Source organism: Tachyglossus aculeatus, chromosome 22, assembly GCF_015852505.1.
Source record: "Tachyglossus aculeatus isolate mTacAcu1 chromosome 22, mTacAcu1.pri, whole genome shotgun sequence".
Classification (NCBI taxonomy): domain Eukaryota; kingdom Metazoa; phylum Chordata; class Mammalia; order Monotremata; family Tachyglossidae; genus Tachyglossus; species Tachyglossus aculeatus.
In genome coordinates this window covers 53,567,525-53,588,595 of record NC_052087.1, presented here as the reverse complement: position 1 = coordinate 53,588,595, position 21,071 = coordinate 53,567,525, and the positions used below count along the sequence as shown (strand labels likewise).

Here is a 21,071-nt window from a genome sequence, read left to right as displayed (position 1 = left end):
GTGAGCCCCAGGTGGGACAACCTGATGACCTTGTATCCCCCTCAGTGCTTAGTACAGGGTCTGGCCTGTAGTAAGCGCTTAACCAATATCACAGTTCAGTGCCATTCATCGATGGTATTTACCGTGTGCAGAGCACTGGACTAAGCGCTTGGGAGAAGACAATACAACAGAGGTGGTAGGCATTTTCCCTGCTCACCATAAGCTGACAGCACCCCAGCGCTTAGTACAGTGCCTGGCACATAGTAAGCGCTTAACCTATCTCTTAATACCACAATTATTGTTATTAGAAGGAGACTGGAGATAGGGGGATGGAGTAGCTAGGTGTCACACGGCCTGAAGAAACTGAGGTGGGGGGTGGGGGAGAGGAGGCCTGAGGGCCGTGTGACCCTGGACCAGTCCCCTGACCGCACCGGGCCCCGCCCGCCCCCAGGTCTCACGGCTGAACGTGTTAGTGTACGTTCTCAACGAAAATGACAACAGTCCCGTTTTTCATGAGCCCCAGCTGACGGTGAACGTGAGCGAGGTATGTCGGATGAGGACTGCCCGGTCTTGGGGAGGGGAAGGAGCCAGGCCGCGTGCCCTGGAGGGGGGCGACCCGCGTTGGGGGCGGTGAGGGTCGGTCGGAGGTCCGGCACTTGTGGGGGCCTCCTTTTGGGGACTGGGCCGGGCTGCCCGGGAGGGTGAAGGGGCAGGCCGCAGTGGGGCCGGGAGTCTGTCCGTCTGTCCATCCGCTCCAGGACACCAAAGTGGGCACTGTGGTCGTCTCAGAGGACCGGCTGCAGGCAGAAGACAAGGACGGGGACACCCTGTTCTACGAACTTTGGGGCCTCAATCCGGTAGGTACCCTCTCCCCCTTAACCTTGTCCTCGCCCACTCCCTTCCCCATGTCCCCATCCTTCTCCCACCCCAGGTCCATGCCCAACCCCTTGCCCAGCCTCTCTTTTGGCCCCACGTCCAACCCGTGTCCACTCCCTGACACTGGGCCTTACCCAGCACCCCGTCTCCACACGGGATCACCCCTCAAGGACTGAGCGGTGTCGGGAGGCTTCTGGGCTGGGAGTGGTCACTACATACCTGCCACAACTGGGCAGGAGGGTCTGGGCACCCAGCCCAGCCCAGCAGGGATGGAGGATATAGGATTTCTTATTTTCCCTCCTCCATCTCCCTTCTCCGTCATCCTTGCCCTAGGATCTGTCCCCTTGAAGTGCTTGATATTTCCCCCCTCCCTCAACCCCACAGCACTTGTGTCCAGATCTGTAATTTATTTACTTATATTAATATCTGTCTCCCCCTCTAGGCTGTAAGCTCATTGTGGGCAGGAAAATTGTCTTGTTTTTGTTATACTGTCCTCTCCCAAGCGTCAAGTACAGTGCTCTGCACACAGTAAGCATTCAATACATTCATTCATTCAAAGGTATTTATTGAGTGCTTGGGAGAGACCAATGAAACCATACAGTGACTCTTCCCCCCATTCAGAGCCCTACCGAAGGCTCACCTCCTCCAAGAGGCCTTCCCAGACTAACCCCCGCTTTTCCTCAGTTCTCCCTTTGCTCTTCTCCTCCTCTCCCCATCCCACAGCACGCCTCTATCTATAATTCTATTTATTTATATTGCTGCCTGTTTACTTGCATTGATGTGTGCCTCCCCCGCTGTAGACTGTGAGCCCGTTGTGGGCAGGGATTGTCTCTCTTTATTAGTGTATTGTACTTTCCAAGAGCTTATCCCGGCTCCGCCAATTGTCAGCTGTGTGACTTTGGGCAAGTCACTTCACTTCTCTGTGCCTCAGTTACCTCATCTGTAAACTGGGGATGAAGACTGTGAGCCCCCCGCGGGACAACCTGATCACCTTGTAACCTCCCCAGCGCTTAGAACAGTGCTTTGCACATAGTAAGCTCTTAACAAATGCCATAATTATTATTATTGGTAGTAGTAGTAGTACAGTGCTCTGCACAAGGTAAGTGCTCAATAAATATGACTGACTGAATGAACCAGAATAATAATACGGTTGAATGAGTGATCAATCAATCATATTTATTGAGTGCTTACTGTGTGCAGAGCACTGTACTAAGCGCTTGGGAAGTACAAGTTGGCAACATATAGAGACAGTCCCTACCCAACAGTGGGCTCACAGAGTGATGTCCCCTTTTGCGTTACCTTTGTCATAGGATCTGTCCTCTTTGAGAGCTTACTATTCCCCCCCACCCCTCAGCCCCACCGCGCTCAAGTCTAGATTTGTAATTTCTTTCTATTAATGTCTGTCTACTCTTCCAGACTGTAAGCTCACTGTGGGCAGGGAACGTGTCTACCAACTCTGTTAAAATGTGCGGCCCAGTCCATTCATTCAAGTTGTATTTTTGGAGTGCTTACTGGGTGCGGAACACTGGACTAAGCGCTTAGCAGGCAAGAGGGAATGCCAGACCGTGGAGAGGCAGAGAGATCGGGGCTGGTGATGGAGATTCGGGAATCACCATCATCATCAATCGTATTTATTGAGCGCTTACTGTGTGCAGAGCACTGTACTCAATGCTTGGGAAGTACAAGTTGGCAACATATAGAGACAGTCCCTACCCAACAGTGGGCTCACAGTCTAAAAGGGGGAGACAGAGAACAAAACCAAACATACTAACAAAATAAAATAAATAGGATAGATAGGTACAAGTAAAATAAATAAATAAATAAATAGAGTAACAAATACGTGCAAACATATATACAGATATACAGACATATATGCATATATATGCATATATATGCATATATATACATATATATACACACACAGAAGCCGCGGGAGCGAATGAGATCTCCAAGGGAGGGGTGTAGATGGAGACTAGAAGGGGACTCAGAAATGACCCTTGAGGGACTCCCACAGTTAGGGGGTGGGAGGCAGAGGAGGACTTTTAAACTGTGAGCCCACTGTTGGGTAGGGACTGTCTCTATTTGTTGCCAACTTGTACTTCCCAAGCGCTTAGTACAGTGCTCTGCACACAGTAAGCGCTCAATAAATACGATTGATTGATTGATTGATTGACCCCGCAATAAGAGGGAATGAGCCCCCTCCTTCTTCTCCCCCTCGTCCCCCTCCCCATCCCCCCGCCTTACCTCCTTCCCGTCCCCACAGCGCCTGGATATATGTTCGTATGTATTTATTACTCTATTTATTGATTTATTTTACTTGTACATATTTATTCTATTTATTTTATTCTGTTCATATGTTTTGTTTTGTTCTCTGTCTCCCCCTTCTAGACTGTGAGCCCACTGTTGGGTAGGGACCGTCTCTAGATGTTGCCAACTTGTACTTCCCAAGCGCTTAGTACAGTGCTCTGCACACAGTAAGCGCTCAATAAATACGATTGAATGAATGAATGAATACGTTTGTACGTTTTATTACTCTATTTTACTTGTACATATTTACTATTCAATTTATTTTATTTGGTCAATATGTTTTGTTCTGTTGTCTGTCTCCCCCTTCTAGACTGTGAGCCCGCTGTTGGGTATACTGTTGGGTAGACTGTTGGGTCTCTATATGTTGCCAACTTGTACTTCCCAAGTGCATAGTACAGTGCTCTGCGCACAGTAGGTGCTCAATAAATGCGATTGAATGAATGAATGAAAGAGACTGAGAATGAATGGCCAGAGAGATAAGAGAAGCAGCGTGGCTCAGTGGAAAGAGCCTGGGCTTTGGAGTCAGAGGTCATGGGTTCAAATCCCAGCTCCACCAGTTGTCAGCTGTGTGACTTTGGGCAAGTCACTTAATTTCTCTGGGCCTCAGTTACCTCATCTGTAAAATGGGGATGAAGACTGTGAGCCCCACGTGGGACAACCTGATCATTTTGTATCCCCCCAGTGCTTAGAACAGTGCTTTGCACATAGTAAGCACTTAATAAATGACATTATTATTATTATTATTATTATTATTATTATTATAATAATAAGAGGAGAACCAAGAGAGGACAGTGTATGGATACAGTGTATGACATCAATCAATCAATCAATCAATCGTATTTATTGAGCGCTTACTGTGTGCAGAGCACTGTACTAAGCGCTTGGGAAGTACAAGTTGGCAACATATAGGGGCAGTCCCTACCCAACAGTGGGCTCACAGTCTAAAAGGGGGAGACAGAGAACAAAACCAAACATACTAACACAATAAAATAAATAGAATAGATATGTACAAGTAAAATAAATAAATAAATAGAGTAATAAATCTGTACAAACATATATACATATATACAGGTACTGTGGGGAAGGGAAGGAGGTAAGATGGGGGGATGGAGGGGGCACCAACTTGGACTTCCCAAGCGCTTAGTACAGTGCTCTGCACACAGTAAGCATTCAATAAATATGATTGAATGAATGAATGAATGAGTGGATAACGCACAGGCCTGCGAGTCTGAAGGTCATGAGTTCCAATCCCTGCTCTGCCACTTGTCTGCTGGGTGACCTTGGGCAAGTCACTTGCCTTCTCTGGGCCTCCGTTCCCTCATCCGTCAAATGGGGATGAAGACCGTGAGCCCCATGTGGGACAGGGACTACGTCCAACCCGATTTGCTCGTATCCACCCCAGCGCTTAGTACAGTGCCTGGCGCCTAGTGAGCGCCTAACAGATATCGCAATTATTATGATTATCACTCTTCCAAGCGCTTAGTTCACTGCACACAGCAAGCACTCACTAAGTACGATTGATTGAGTCAAAACAGCTCAAGGCGGAGTCCAGGGAGAGTGTCTATGCACTGTGTTTTCTCTGTCACCCCGCTCGTCTCTGTCTCTTGAGCTCTGTGTCTCTGGTCTCCCCTCAGCGCTCCTCTCCTCTTTCTCCCATTTGTCACCCCATGCAGGATGCAAACAATTACTTCGCCCTGCTGGCAGTGAATAATCCGGCCATAAAGTTGAACCAGACTCTGGACTATGAGAGAAACAACTCTATGACGTTCCACCTCATTGCCCGGGTCAGTGTCCCCTCGTCTCCCAGCTCTGGCTCTCCCTGACTCCCTCCCTCTGAGCCCTGGGCGTTGGCCTGGTTCCCTTGCTGTGTGGCCTGGGGAAAATCGCTTAACCTCTCTGGACGTGGCTGACCCTGAGATCCCTGAGCCCTGGTTTGGTCCCTTGCTGTGTGACCTGGGGAAAATTGCCTAACCTCTCTGAGCCAAACTGATTCCAAATTTCCTGAGCCCTGGTTTGGTCCCTTTGCTGTGTGACCTGGGGAAAATTGCTTAACCTCTCTGGGCCAGACTGATTCCAAGTTTCCTGAGCCCTAGTTTGGTCCCTCGCTGTGTGGCCTGGGGAAAATCACTTAACCTCTCTGGACATGGCTGACCCTGAGATCCCTGAGCCCTGGTTTGGTCTCTTGCTGTGTGACCTGGGGAAAATTGCTTAACCTCTCTGGGCCAGACTGATTCCAAGTTTCCTGAGCCCTAGTTTGGTCCCTCGCTGTGTGGCCTGGGGAAAATCGCTTAACCTCTCTGGACATGGCTGACTCTGAGATCCCTGAGCCCTGGTTTGGTCTCTTGCTGTGTGACCTGGGGAAAATTGCTTAAATCCTCTGGGCCAGACTGATTCCAAATTTTCTGAGCCCTGGTTTGGTCCCTTGCTGTGTGGCCTGGGGAAAATCACTTAACCTCTCTGGACATGGCTGACTCTGAGATCCCTGAGCCCTGGTTTGGTCTCTTGCTGTGTGACCTGGGGAAAATTGCTTAAATCCTCTGGGCCAGACTGATTCCAAATTTTCTGAGCCCTGGTTTGGTCCATTGCTGTGTGGCCTGGGGAAAATTGCTTAATCTCTCTGGACGTGGCTGACCCCGAGATCCCTGTGCCCTGGTTTGGTCCCTTACTGTGTGACCTGGAGAAAATTGCTTAACTTCTCTGGGCCAGACTGATTCCCAATTTCCTGAGCCCTGGTTTGGTCCCTTGCTGTGTGACCTGGAGAAAATTGCTTAACCTCTCTGGGCCAGACTGATTCCAAATTTCTTGAGCCCTGGTTTGGTCCCTTGCTGTGTGGCCTGGGGAAAATCGCTTAACCTCTCTAGACGTGGCTGACCCCGAGATCCCTGAGCCCTGGTTTGGTCCCTTGCTGTGTGACCTGGGGAAAATTGCTTAACTTCTCTGGGCCAGACTGATTCCAAATTTCCTGAGCCCTGGTTTGGTGCCTTGCTGTGTGACCTGGGGAAAATCGCTTAACCTCTCTGGATGTAGCTGACCCTGAGATCCCTGAGCCCTGGTTTGGTCCCTTGCTGTGTGACCTGGGGAAAATTTCTTAACCTCTCTGGGCCAGACTGATTCCAAATTTCCTGAGCCCTGGTTTGGTCCCTCGCTGTGTGGCCTGGGGAAAAATGCTTAACCTCTCTGAGCCAGACTGATTCCAAATTTCCTGAGCGCTGGTTGGTCCCTTGCTGTGTGGCCTGGGGAAAATCACTTAACCTCTCTGGACGTGGCTGACCCCGCAATCCCTGGGCCCTGGTTTGGTCCCTTGCTGTGTGACCTGGGGAAAATTGCTTAACTTCTCTGGGCCAGACTGATTCCCAATTTCCTGAGCCCTGGTTTGGTCCCTTGCTGTGTGACCTGGAGAAAATTGCTTAACCTCTCTGGGCCAGACTGATTCCAAATTTCCTGAGCCCTGGTTTGGTCCCTCACTGTGTGGCCTGGGGAAAATTGCTTAAACCCTCTGGGCCAGACTGATTCCCAATTTCCTGAGCCCTGGTTTGGTCCCTTGCTGTGTGGCCTGGGGAAAATTGATTAACCTCTCTGGACGTGGCTGACCCCAAGATCCCTGGGCCCTGGTTTGGTCCCTTGCTGTGTGATCTGGGGAAAATTGCTTAACCTCTCTGGGCCAGACTGATTCCAAATTTCCTGAGCCCAGGTTTGGTCCCTTGCTGTGTGGCCTGGGGAAAATTGCTTAACCTCTCTGGGCCAGACTGATTCCAAATTTCCTGAGCCCTGGTTTGGTCCCTTGCTGTGTGGCCTGGGGAAAATTGCTTAACCTCTCTGGGCCAGACTGATTCCCAATTTCCTGAGCCCTGGTTTGGTCCCTTGCTGTGTGACCTGGGGAAAATCGCTTAACCTTTCTGGACCTGGCTGATGCCGAGATCCCTGAGCCTTTGTTTGGCCCCTCGCTGTGTGACCTGGGGAAAATTGCTTAGCTTCTCTGAGCGAGGTTGATGCCGAGGCCCTTGGGCCTTGGTTTGGTCGGTTGCTATGTGATCTGGGGAATATTGCTTAACTGGACAAATTCCAGGCATTGTCAGACTCCGAGTGTGGTTTCCAGGGGCAGGGCTTCTGGACTTCAATCAGTCAATCAATCGATCGTATTTATTGAGCGCTTACTGTGTGCAGAGCACTGTACTAAGCGCTTGGGAGGACTTGGTGACATCAGTGGGTGGGACTGAAGTCCTCCTGCTACTCCCTCATCCCCACCTCTGGAGACGGTGGCCTAGTGGCTACAGCCCGAGCCTGAGAGTCAGAAGACCTGGGTTCTAATCCCGCCCCCGCCACTTATCTGCTGTGTGACCTTGAGCAAGACGCTTCCCTCCTCTGGGCCTCAGTTCCCTCACCTGTAAAATGGGGATGAAGATTGAGAGCCCCATGTGAGACAGGGACTGTGTCCAACCCAGTTAGCTTGTATCAATCCCAGCGCTTAGTCCAGTGCCTGGGACAACCTGATTACCTTGTATCTCTCCCAGCGCTTAGAACAGTGCTTGGCACATAGTAAGCGCTTAACAAATACCAATAAAAATTTTTTTAAAAAAACCCATAGTAGGTGCTTAACAAATACCATTAAAAAAATGCACACAGCAAGCACTCAATATTAACAATAATTACGGTATTTGTTCATTCATTCAATCGTATTTATTCAGCGCTTACTGTGTGCAGAGCACTGTACTGAGTTCTTGGGAAGTACAAGTTGGCAACATATAGAGACGGTCCCTACCCAACAGTGGGCTCACAGTCTAGAAATTTGTTAAGCGCTTACTATGTGCCAAGCACTGTTCTGAGCGCTGGGGGGATACAAGGTCTTCAGGTTGTCCCCCGTGGGGCTCACAGTCTCCATCCCCATTTTACAGATGAGAGAACTGAGGCACAGAGAAATTAAGGGACACACCCAAAGTAACACAGATGACAAGCGGCGGAGCCGGGATTAGAACCCATGACCTTCTGGCTCCCACTAGGCCATAAATAGGATTCACTGAATGGATGATGATCCCACGGACCCCTGCCCCTGCGTGGGGTGGCAACCGAGAAGCAGCGTGGTTCAGAGGAAAGAGCCCGGGCTTTGGAGTCAGAGGTCATGGGTTCAAATCCCGGCTCCGCCAATTGTCAGCTGTGTGACTTTGGGCAAGTCACTTTACTTCTCTGGGCCTCAGTTCCCTCATCTGGAAAATGGGGGTTAAGACTGCGAGCCCCACGTGGGACAACCTGATCCCCTTGTAATCTCCCCAGTGCTTAGAACAGTGCTTTGCACATAGTAAGCACTTAATAAATGCCATTATTATTATTATTATTATTAATTCCAGCTCCACCACTTAGCTGTGTGACTTTAGGCAAGTCACTTCACTTCTCTGAGCCTTAATTACCTCATCAATAAAATGGGGATGAAGACTGTGAGCCCCATGTGGGACAACCTGATCACCTTGTAACCCCCCCAGTGCTTAGAACGGTGCTGTGCACATAGTAAGCACTTGTCCATATCTATTCTATTTATTTTATTTTGTTAATATGTTTTGTTCTCTGTCTCCCCCTTCTAGACTGTGAGCCCACTGTTGGGTAGGGACCGTCTCTATATGTTGCCAACTTGTACTTCCCAAGCTCTTAGTCCAGTGCTCTGCACACAGTAAGCACTCAATAAATACGATTGATTGATTGATTGATTAACAAATACCATTATTATTATTATTATTGTTAACCGGGGTGCTGGTGAGGAGGGGTGACCATCTCCCGGTCCGTCTGTTCATTCTTTCATTCAGTCGTATTTATTGAGCGCTTACTGTGTGCAGAGCACTGGACTAAGCACTTGGGAAGTCCAAGTTGGCAACATATAGAGACAGTCCCTACCCAATAGTGGGCTCACATATCTATTCTATTTATTTTATTTTGTTAAATGTTTTGTTGTCTGTCTCCCCCTTCTAGACTGTGAGCCCACTGTTGGGTAGGGACCCTCTCTATATGTTGCCAACTTGTACTTACCAAGTGCTTAGTCCAGTGCTCTGCACACAGTAAGCGCTCAATAAATACGATTGATTGATTGATTAACAAATACCATTATTATTATTATTAACCGGGGGGCTGGTGAGGTGGGAGGGGATGGATCCCAGGAGAGCAGCGGTGACCGTCTCCCAGTCCGTCCGTTCATTCATTCATTCAGTCATATTTATTGAGCGCTTACTGTGTGCAGAGCACTGGACTAAGCGCTTGGGAAGTCCAAGTTGGCAACATCTAGAGACAATCAATCAATCAATCAATCAATCAATTGTATTTATTGAGCGCTTACTATGTGCAGAGCACTGTACTAAGCGCTTGGGAAGTACAAGTTGGCACCATGTAGAGACAGTCCCTACCCAACAGTGGGCTCACAGTCTAAAAGGTGGGGGGGACACAACAGATAGAGACGGTCCCTATCAATCAATCAATCAATCGTATTTATTGAGCGCTTACTGTGTGCAGAGCACTGTCCTAAGCGCTTGGGGAGTATAAGTTGGCAACATATAGGGACAGTCCCTACCCAACAGTGGGCTCACAGTCTAGAAGGGGGAGACAAGACAACAAAACAAAACGTGGGGACAGGTGTCCAAATCATCAGAACAAATAGAATTGAGGCTAAATGCGCATCATTACCAAAATAAATAGAATAGTAAATATGTACAAGTACAATGAATAGAGTAATAAAGCTGTACAAATAGATATACAAGTGCTGGTCCTACCCGACGGTGGGCTCACAGTCGAGAAGGGGGCTCACAGTCTGGTCCGTTTGTCCGTCGGCAGGACACGCGGGATCCGGACGAACCGGGCAGTCACAACGCCACGGCCACGGTCACTGTGAGCATCCAGCAGGCCGACTTGCGGCCCCCTTGGTTCCTGCCCTGCGCCTTCACTGATGGCAAAATCTGCGTCAACACTGGCTACCGAGGGTCCATCCCCATCGACGAAATCAAGGTACCGGCGGCGGGGCCTCGGACCGGCCCCCTCTGGAAATCAATCGATCAATCGTATTTATCGAGCGCTTACTGTGTGCAGAGCACTGGACTAAGCGCCTGAAAAACTCCTCCTTAACTAGTTTCGGGGACGGGGTGGTGGGACCGCCACGCTGCTCCGGCTGTTGGGTGGAGGGGTTCGCCTCCATGGTCTTTTAATCAATCAATCAATCAATCAATCGTATTTATTGAGCGCTTACTATGTGCAGAGTACTGTACTAAGCGCTTGGGAAGTACAAATTGGCAACACATAGAGACAGTCCCTACCCAACAGTGGGCTCACAGTCTAAAAGGGGGAGACAGAGAACAGAACCAAACATACCAACAAAATAAAATAAAATAAAATAGACTGTGAGCCCACTGTTGGGTAGGGACTGTCTCTATATGTTGCCAACTTGTACTTCCCAAGCGCTTAGTACAGTGCTCTGCACACAGTAAGCGCTCAATAAATACGATTGATTGATTGATTGATTGATTGATTGGTCTACCCCAGAATTGTAGGCCCTACCCAGGGTCCTAGAGGCAAGCCCAAAGAGTTGTGTGGCTCAGTGGGCTTGGGAGTCAGAAGGTCATGAGTTCTAATCCCTGCTTGGCCAATTGTCAGCTGTGTGACTTCGAGCAAATCGCTTCACTTCTCTGTGCCTCTGTGACCTCATCTGGAAAACGGGGATTAAGACTGTGAGCCCCGCCATGGGACAACCTGGTCACCTTGTGACCTCCCCAGCGCTTAGAATAGCACTTTGCACACAGTAAGCGCTTAATAAATGCCATCATTAGTATTATTATTGTCTTCTGTGTGACCTTGGCCAAGTCACTTTGCTTTGTCTGGCCTCAGGTTCCTCATCTGGATAATGGAGATTCAATCAATCAATCAATCAATCAATCGTATTTATTGAGCGCTTACTGTGTGCAGAGCACTGGACTAAGCGCTTGGGAAGTACAAGTTGGCAACATATAGAGATGGTCCCTACCCAAAGTGGGCTCACAGTCTAGAAGGGGGAGACAGAGAACAAAACAAAACATATTAACAAAATAAAATAAATAGAATATGTACAAATAAAATAAATAGAGTAATAAATACATACAAACATATATATATATGTATATATATATATACAGATATATACAGGTATATACATATATACAGATAATATATAGTAAAAAAAAAAAAATAATAATAATAGTATTTGTTAAGTGCTTACTATGTGTGAAGCACTGTTCTAAGCACTGGGGGGTACCAGGTGATGAGGTTGTCCCACGTGGGGCTCATAGTCTTAATCCCCATTTGACAGATGAGGTAACTGAGGCACAGAGAATAATAATAATAATAGTAATGATGACATTTTTAATAAGCGCTTACTATGTGCAAAGCACTGTTCTAAGCGCTGGGGAAGTTACAAGGTGCTCAGGTTGTTCCACATCACCTTGTGATCTCCCCAGCTCTTAGAATAGTGCTTTGCACATAGTAAGCGCTTAATAAATGCCATTATTATTATTATTGTCTTCTGTGTGACCTTGGCCAAGTCACTTTGCTTTGTCCGGCCTCAGTTTCCTCATCTGGAAAATGGAGATTGAGACCGGGAGCCCCGTGTGGGACGGGGACTGTGTCCAACCTGATGCAGCGTGGCTCAGTGGAAAGAGCCCGGGCTTTGGAGTCAGAGGTCAGGGGTTTGAATCCCGGCTCCAATAATAATAATAATAATAATAATAATAATAATAATATTTGGCATTTTGTTAAGCACTTACTATGTGCAAAGCACTGTTCTAAGCACTGGAGAGGATACAGGGTGATCAGGTTGTCCCACGTGGGGCTCACAGTCTTAATCCCCATTTTACAGATGAGGTAACTGAGGCCCAGAGAAGTTAAGTGACTTGCCCAAGATCACACAGCAGACATGTGGTGGAGTCGGAATTCGAACCCATGACCTCTGACTCCAAAGCCCGGGCTCTTTCCACTGAGCCACACTGCTTCTCAGTCACATGTCTGCTGTGTGACCTTGGGCAAGTCACTTAGCTTCTCGGAGCCTCAGTTACCTCATCTGTAAAATGGGGATGAAGAGGGTGAGCCCCACCGTGGGACAACCTGATCACCTTGTATCCCCCCCCCCCCCCCAGCGCTTAGAACAGTGCTTTGAACATAGTAAGCGCTTAACAAATGCCATCATTATTATTATTATGATCTTGTATCTACCCTAGTGCTTAGAACAGTGCCTGGCATGTAGTAAGCACTTAACAAATCCCATCATTATTATTATTATGATCTGGTATCTACCCTAGTTCTTAGAACAGTGCCTGGCACATAGTAAGCGCTTAACAAATACCATTGTTATTATTAAGTGCTTAACAAATAGCAGAAGAAAAGAGGCTGGGTGATGGGAAATCGGGGGGCCTGTGGAGCTGGGCGAAGGGGCTGAGACAATAAGGGACTGGATGGGCACCCCAAAAATCTTCACTCCCCCTTTCCAAGGTGACCTATGGATTAGCCTCCTCCTTTGGTCTCAAGGAGCTCAAGTGGTCCTCCTGAGAATCCAAAAGTTGGAACCCGCCAGTTTGTGTAGAGGCCCGGATTGTACAACTAGTATTTCCCAAGCCAACTTGTACTTTCCAAGCGCTTAGTACAGTGCTCTGCACACAGTAAGCGCTCAATAAATACGATTGATAATGATGATGTTACAAAACCACAAATAGCGCAAATCAGGGAGGCACTGAGGCACTGGCGAAGGGAGTGGGCAGGAAGAGGGGGACAGAGGGAGAGAGGGGGGAAGAAAGGGGAAGAAGGGGAGAGAAAGAGAAAGATAGGGAGTGCTCTGCACACAGTAAGCGCTCAATAAATACGACTGAATGAGTGAAAAGGGGGAGGGAGAGAGAGGAGGGAGAGGGAAATAATAATAATAATAATAATAATGGCATTTATTAAGCGCTTACTATGTGCAAAGCACTGTTCTAAGCGCTAGGGAGGTTACAAGGTGATCAGGTTGTCCCACGGGGGGCTTACAGTCTTAATCCCCATTTCCAGATGAGGGAACTGAGGCCCAGAGAAGTGAAGTGACTTGCCCAAAGTCACACAGCTGGCAATTGGCGGAGGCAGCATTTGAACCCAAGATCTCTGACTCCAAAGCCCGGGCTCTTTCCACTGAGCCACGCTGCTTCCCTAAAGCAGGGCCTGACCCAGCAGGGGCTTGGGGTCACTCCTTCTAGACTAATGGCGCTTAATAAATGCCATCATCATCATTATTATTATTATTATTATTAGACTTTTAGACTGTGAGCCCATTGTTGGGTAGGGACCGTCTCTATATGTTGCCAACTTGTACTTCCCAAGCGCTTAGTACAGTGCTCTGCACACAGTAAGCGCTCAATAAATACGATTGATGATGATGATGATATATATTGCCAACCTGGACTTCCCAAGCGCTTAGTACAGAAAGGAAAAGAGAGAGGGGGGAGAGACAGAGATGAAGGAGAGAAGAGGGGAGAGGGAGAATAATAATAATGATGGCATTTGTTATGTGCTTACTATGTGCCAAGCCCTGTTCTGAGCGCTGGGCTAAATACAAGGTTCTCAGGTTGTCCTACGTGGGGCTCACAGTCTTTATCTCCATTCTACGGATGAGATAACTGAGGCAGAGAAAATTAAAGTGACTTGGCCAAAGTCATACAGCTGACAAGTGGTGGAGGCGGAATTAGAACCCACAACCTCTGACTCCCAACAATGATAAGGTGGCATTTATTAAGCGCTTACTATGTGCAAAGCACTGCACTAAGCACTGGAATAATAATAATAATAATGGCATTTGTTAAGCCCGTACTATGTGCCGAGCACTGTTCTAAGCGCTGGGGGGGGGGATACAAAGTGATCAGGTTGTCCCATGTGGGGCTCACAGTATTAATCCCCATTTTACAGATGAGGGAACTGAGGCCCAGAGAAGTGTTGCCAACTTGTACTTCCCAAGCGCTTAGTACAGTGCTCTGCACACAGTAAGCGCTCAATAAATACGATTGAATGAATGAATGAAGTGACAAATAATAATTTTGGTATTTGTTAAGCGCTTACTATGTGCAAAGCACTGTTTTAAGCGCTGGGGAGGATACAAGGTGATCAGGTTGTCCCATGTGGGGCTCACAGTATTAATCCTCATTTTACAGATGAGGGAACTGAGGCCCAGAGAAGTGTTGCCAACTTGTTCTTCCCAAGCGCTTAGTACGGTGCTCTGCACACAGTAAGCGCTCAATAAATATGATTGAATGAATGAAGTGACAATAATAATTTTGGTATTTGTTAAGCGCTTACTATGTGCAAAGCACTGTTTAAGCGCTGGGGAGGATACAAGGTGATCAGGTTGTCCCATGTGGGGCTCACAATCTTAATCCCCCTTTTACAGATGAGGGAACTGAGGCACAGAGAAGTTAAGTGACTTGCCCAGAGTCACCCAGCTGGCAAGTGGCGGAGCCGGGATTCGAACCTGTGACCTCTGGCTCCCAAGTCCGGGCTCTTTCCACTGAGCCACGCTGCTTCCCGAGGAAGAGAGAGGGGAGGAAGAGGAGGGAAGGGAGGGGAGAGAGAGGGAAAGACGGAGAGGAGAGAGGGAGAAAGAGCAGTACGGTCTTCGAGTGTGGGCATGTAGAAATCAGAGATGGTCAAAGGGAAAGCCCCTTCTCAGGGAGGCATCTGGAAAGTTTCCAGTCCTCTACCAGCCTCGACTACGGGAGGGAAAGTCAATCAATCAATCAATCAATCATATTTATTGAGTGCTTACTGTGTGCAGAGCACTGTACTAAGCACTTGGGAAGTCCAGGTCGGCAACATCTAGAGACGGTCCCTACCCAACAGCGGGCTCACAGTCTGGAAGGGGGAGACGGAGAACAAAACAAAACATATTAACGAAATAAAAGAAATAGAATAGATATGTACAAGTAAAATAAATAAATAAATAGAGTAATAAATCAGCGCTTACTGTGTGCAGAGCACTGTACTAAGCACTTGGGAAGTGCAAGTCGGCAATATATAGAGATGGTTCCGACCCAACAGCGGGCTCACAGTCTAGAAGGGGGAGACAGAGAACAAAACCAAACATGTTAACAAAATAAAATAAATAGAATAGATATGGACAAGTAAAATAAATCAATAAATAGAGTAATAAATCCGTACAAACATATGTACATATATACAGGTGCTATGGGGAAGGGAAGGAGGTAGGGCCGGGGGGATGGAGAGGGGGAGGAAGGAGTCAAGCGGAGGCCTACCCATGCCATTCATAGCTTGGCCAGTGGCTAGCGAGTGGCCGGCCATCGGCTACAAATCCAAACTCCCCTGTGCTGGGCAGCAGCGGCACAGGAGAGAGTCATCATCATCATCATCAATCGTATTTATTGAGCGCTTACTGTATGCAGAGCACTGTACTAAGTGCTTGGGAAGTACAAGTTGGCAACACATAGAGACAGTCCCTACCCAACAGTGGGCTCACAGTCTAAAAGGGGGAGACAGAGAATAAAACCAAACATACTAACAAAATAAAATAAGTAGAATAGATAGGTACAAGTAAAATAAATAAATAGAGTAATAAATATGTACAAGCATATATACATGTGCTGTGGGGAAGGGAAGGAGGTAAGATGTGGGGGTTGGAGAGGGGGACGAGGGGGAGAGGAAGGAAGGGGCTCAAAGCAGTTACTATGTGCCAAGCACTGGGGTAGATACAGGGTAATCAGGTTGTCCCACATGGGATTCACAGTTTTAATCCCCATTTTACAGATGAGGGAACTGAGGCCCAGAGAAGTGAAGTGACTTGCCCAAAGTCACCCAGCTGGCAAGTGGAGGAGCCGGGATTTGAACCCATGACCTCTGACTCCAAAGCCCGGGCTCTTTCCACTGAGCCACGGTGACCTGTCCTTGTGGCCTCACTGACCCCCGTGACCTCACTAACCCCCTCCCCGCGACCCTGACCCCGGGACTACCCTTTCTCCGCAGACGGAGGCCGTGTCTCTATACCCCGGGCCCCTCTACGCCATTGACGGTGACAGGGCCATCAACGAAGACGTGCAGTACCGAATTTTATATGGTAAGAGGGGGGTCTCCACCCCACCAACCCACCCCTGCTAAGCGCTCCACTTTAGGGGAGCCCCCTGTAGCCCCAACTGAGCCCCCCAGCCGGGATGGGAGAGACTCCGGATCTCCTGAACCCCCCCCCCCACCGTGTCGGACCCCTGGAGTTAGCGGGGTCTGGGCAGGGCAAAATTCAGTCGCGCTGGGGTTGAAGCTGGGAATGGGAACCGATCAGGAAATCAATCATTGGTATTTAGTCATTCAATCGTATTTATGGAGTCTTCTAGACTGTGAGCCCACTGTTGGGTAGGGACCGCCTCTATATGTTGCCAACTTGGACTTCCCAAGCACTTAGTACAGTGCTCTGCACACAGTCAGCACTCAATAAATACGATTGAATGAATGAATGTGCTGGGGAGCCTCTGCGGGGGGAGCCTCTGGCCCTGCTGAGAGCTCACCTGGCCCTGCTGAGAACTCACCTCCTCCAGGAGGCCTTCCCAGACTGAGCCCCTTCCTTCCTCTCCCCCTCGTCCCCCTCTCCATCCCCCCCATCTTACCTCCTTCCCTTCCCCACAGCACCTGTATATATGTATATATGGTTGTACAGATTTATTACTCTATTTATTTATTTTACTTGTACATATCTTTTCTATTTATTTTATTTCATTAGTATGTTTGGTTTTGTTCTCTGTCTCCCCCTTTTAGACTGTGAGCCCACTGTTGGGTAGGGACCGTCTCTATATGTTGCCAATTTGTACTTCCCAAGCGCTTAGTACAGTGCTCTGCACATAGTAAGCGCTCAATAAATACGATTGATGATGATGATGATGATGATGACCCCCACCCGTGTCCTTTCAGGAAACACGGATGACACGTTCAACGTAGACCCCAAGACGGGCAACATCACAATGACCAAAGCCGTCCGCACCAACACGACCTTCACCCTGGGCGTCCTGGTGAGGCTGCGGGGATGGCTGGCCCGGCCCCCCACCCTACACACCGGTCACCCTGTCCTCCCTCCCCGTCCACCCCTGTCGCTTAGCACAGTGCTCTGCACATAGTAAGCACTCAGTAAATACGATTGATTGATTGATTGATTCCCCAGGCCGAACAGGTCATCAATAAGCAGCGGTGGAGCACCACGCAAGTGACCCTGCAAGTGGCTGTGGGTAACGACAACCCCCCGGTGTTCCTGGAGAAGCTGTACCGGGGCATCCTGCCCAGCGGCAGCGGGCCCAACGTTCCCGTCAGGGATCTGGCAGATCCCAGGAGCATTCTCATCATCAGGGCCACCGACGACGACTTCCAAAACGTAATGGGGCGGAGGGTGGGGATGGGGGGAGGAGGGTGGGACAGGGGCCCTGGGCCAGAATCAATCAATCAATCAATCGTATTTATTGAGCACTTACTGCGTGCAGAGCACTGTACTAAGCGTTTGGGAAGTACAAGCTGGCAACATCTAGAGACAGTCCCTACCCAACAGTGGGCTCACAGTCTAGAAGGGGGAGACAGAGAACAAAACCAAACATACTAACAAAATAAAATAAATAGAATAGATGGGTGCAAGTACAATAAATAAATAAAGTAATAAATATGTACAAACATATGAGGCCTGTGGTGGCTCAGAGGGAAAGTAACAGCCTTGAAAGGCTGGGGGCCTGGGTTCTAATCCCCTCTCTGGTATGAGAGTTAGAAAAAAGATTGTAAATATGTAGGAGGGTCTAGAATAGATCACTTAAGAGTGCTGAGAGAAAATTTTCAAGCGCTTAGTACAGTGCTCTGCACATAGTAAGCGCTCAATAAATACAATTGATGATATATACATATATACAGGTGCTGTGGGGAAGGGAAGGAGGTAAGATGGGGGGGATGGAGAGGGGGACGAGGGGGAGAGGAAGGAAGGGGCTCAGTCTGGGAAGGCCTCCTGGAGGAGGTGAGCTCTCAGTAGGGCCTTAAAGGGAGGAAGAGAGCTAGCTTGGCGGATGGGCAGAGGGAGGGCATTCCAGGCCCGGGGGAGGACGTGGGCTGGGGGTCGATGGCAGGAGAGGGACAGTGGGCAGGGACATGGGAACAGTCTTTTAGACTGCGAGCCCACCCTTTAGACTGTGAGCCCACTGTTGGGTAGGGACTGTCTCTATATGTTGCCAATTTGTACTTCCCAAGCGCTTAGTACAGTGCTCTGCACACAGTAAGCGCTCAATAAATACGATTGATGATGATGATGGGAACAGAGAAAATGCATGGCCCGGCGGGCACACGGGGCAGAGCTATGAGGCTGGGGGTGTGTGAGGGACAGCCATGAGACAGGGGCACAGGGCCAGAAGAGGAACACGGGGCAGGGGCCTGCCCAGAGCGCAAACCTAGGAACCGGACAAAGTCACGGCACCGGGGGCAGGGGTGGGGCATGGGGCAGGGGGAGGGTGAGAGACCCTATTCTCCTCCTTCCAGCTGCAGATAATAATAATAATGATGCCATTTGTTACGCGCTTACTATGTGCAAAGCACTGTTCTAAGCCCTGGGGAGTTTACAAGGTGATCAGGTTGTCCCACGGTGGACTCACAGTCTTCATCCCCATTTGACAGATGAGGGAACTGAGGCCCAGAGAAGTGAAGTGACTTGCCCAAAGTCACACAGCTGACAGTTGGCGGAGCCCGGAATTGAACCCACGACCTCTGACTCCAAAGCCCAGGCTCTTTCCACTGAGCCATGCTGCTTCTCTAAGTTAGACTGTGAGCCCACGGTTGGGTAGGGACCATCTCTATATGTTGCCAACTTGTACTTCCCAAGCGCTTAGTACAGTGCTCTGCACACAGGAAGCGCTCAATAAATATGATTGAATGAATGAAATGACTTGCCCAAAGTCACACAGCTGACAAGTGGCAGAGCCGGGATTTGAACCGATGACCTCTGAGTCCAAAGCCCGGGCTCTTTCCACTGAGCCATGCTGTCTCCCTATGTCTGCTGTGTGACCTTGGGCAAGTCACTTAACTTCTCTGTGCCTCAGTTACCTCATCTGGAAAATGGGGATTAAAACTGTGAGCCCCACGTGGCTCATAGTTCTAATTCTTACTATGTGCAAAGCACTGTTCTAAGCACTGGGGAGGTTACAAGGTGATCAGGTTGTCCCACAGGGGGCTCACAGTCTTCATCCCCATTTTACAGATGAAGTAACTGAGGCCCAGAGAAGTGAAGTGACTTGCCTGAAGTCACTCAGCTGACAAGTGGCGGAGCCGGGATTTGAACCCATGACCTCTGACTCCAAAGCCCGGGCTCTTTCCACTGAGCCACGCTGCTTCTCCTGTGCCCCCTCGCCCACCCCACCCCTTCCCAGTAACTGTTTCCCCCATTGGTCTTCCCCCAGACGGAGGCCAGACCCCCAAAGGGGCAAGAGCTGTTCCTGGGAATTAGAAAGTCCTGGTTTCTAATCCCGGCTCCGCCACTTGTCTGTTGGGTGACCTTGGGCAAGTCACTTCACTTCTCCGGGCCTCAGTTCTCTCATCTGTAAAATGGGGATGAAGACTGTGAGCCCCATGTGGGACAACCTGATCACCCTGTATCGCCCCACAGCGCTTAGAACAGTGCTCGGCACATTCGCTCAATCGTATTTTCATTCAGTCATCATCATCATCATCAATCGTATTTATTGAGAGCTTACTATGTGCAGAGCACTGTACTAAGCGCTTGGGAAGTACAAATTGGCAACATATAGAGACAGTCCCTACCCAACATTGGGCTCACAGTCTAAAAGTATTTGTTGTCGTATTTGTTGAATGCTTACTGTGGGCAGAGTGCTAAACTAAGCGCTTGGGAAAGGACAATACAACAATAAACGGACACAAATGGCATAGTGGACAGAGTGCAAATATAGGAGTCAAAAGGTGATGGGTTCTAATCTCAGTTCCGCCACTAGTCTGCTGTGTGACCTTGGGGCAAGTCGCCTCACTTCTTTGTGCCTCAGTTACCTCATCTGTAAAATGGGAATTGAGACAGTGAGCCCCACATAGGACAGGGACTGTGTCCAACCCAATTAGCGTGTGTCCACCCCAGTGCTTAGTACAGTCACTTAACTTCTCTGTGCCTCATCTGTAAAATGGGGATTAAGACTGTGAGCCCCATGTGGGACAACCTGATTACCTTGTATCTACCCCAGTGCTTAGAACAGTGCTTGGCACATAGTAAGCACTTAATAATTCTCCCATCTGTAAAATGGGGATGAAGACTGTGAGCCCCATGTGGGACAACCTGATCACCCTGTATCCCCCCGCAGCGCTTAGAACAGTGCTCGGCACATTCACTCAATCATATTTTCATTCGGTCGTATTTGTTGAATGCTTACTGTAGGCAGAGTGCTAAACTAAGCGCTTGGGAAAGGACAATACAACAATAAACGGACACAAATGGCATAGTGGACAGAGTGCAAACCTTGGAGTCAAAAGGTGATGGGTTCTAATCTCAGTTCCGCCACTTGTCTATTCTATTTATTTTATTTTGTTAGTATGTTTGGTTTTGTTCTCTGTCTCCCCATTTTAGACTGCGGGCCCACTGTTGGGTAGGGACTGTCTCTATATGTTGCCAACTTGTACTTCCCAAGCACTTAGTACAGTGCTCTGCACACAGTAAGAGCTCAATAAATACGATTGATTGATTGATTGATTGCTGTGTGACCTTGGGGCAAGTCGCCTCACTTCTTGGTGCCTCAGTTACCTCATCTGTAACATGGGAATTGAGACAGTGAGCCCCACGTGGGACAGGGACTGTGTCCAACCCAATTAATCAATCAATCAATCGATCGTATTTACTGAGCGCTTACTGTGTGCAGAGCACTCTACTAAGCGATTGGGAAGTACAA

The 21,071-nt window shown here is 48.7% G+C and overlaps 1 protein-coding gene across 2 annotated transcripts in view; it reads left to right on the top strand.

The window, feature by feature from the left end:
• CDHR5 (cadherin related family member 5) overlaps positions 1-21,071 on the top strand; it is a 58,921-nt gene that overhangs the window by 25,861 nt on the left and 11,989 nt on the right. For both annotated transcript variants that reach the window (XM_038764549.1, XM_038764550.1), the window contains exons 5-11: positions 431-523; positions 738-836; positions 4,836-4,946; positions 9,970-10,140; positions 16,147-16,237; positions 17,080-17,177; positions 17,327-17,533. In XM_038764549.1, the coding sequence (XP_038620477.1) occupies positions 431-523; positions 738-836; positions 4,836-4,946; positions 9,970-10,140; positions 16,147-16,237; positions 17,080-17,177; positions 17,327-17,533 (870 nt within the window). The remainder of the gene's footprint in view (positions 1-430; positions 524-737; positions 837-4,835; positions 4,947-9,969; positions 10,141-16,146; positions 16,238-17,079; positions 17,178-17,326; positions 17,534-21,071) is intronic.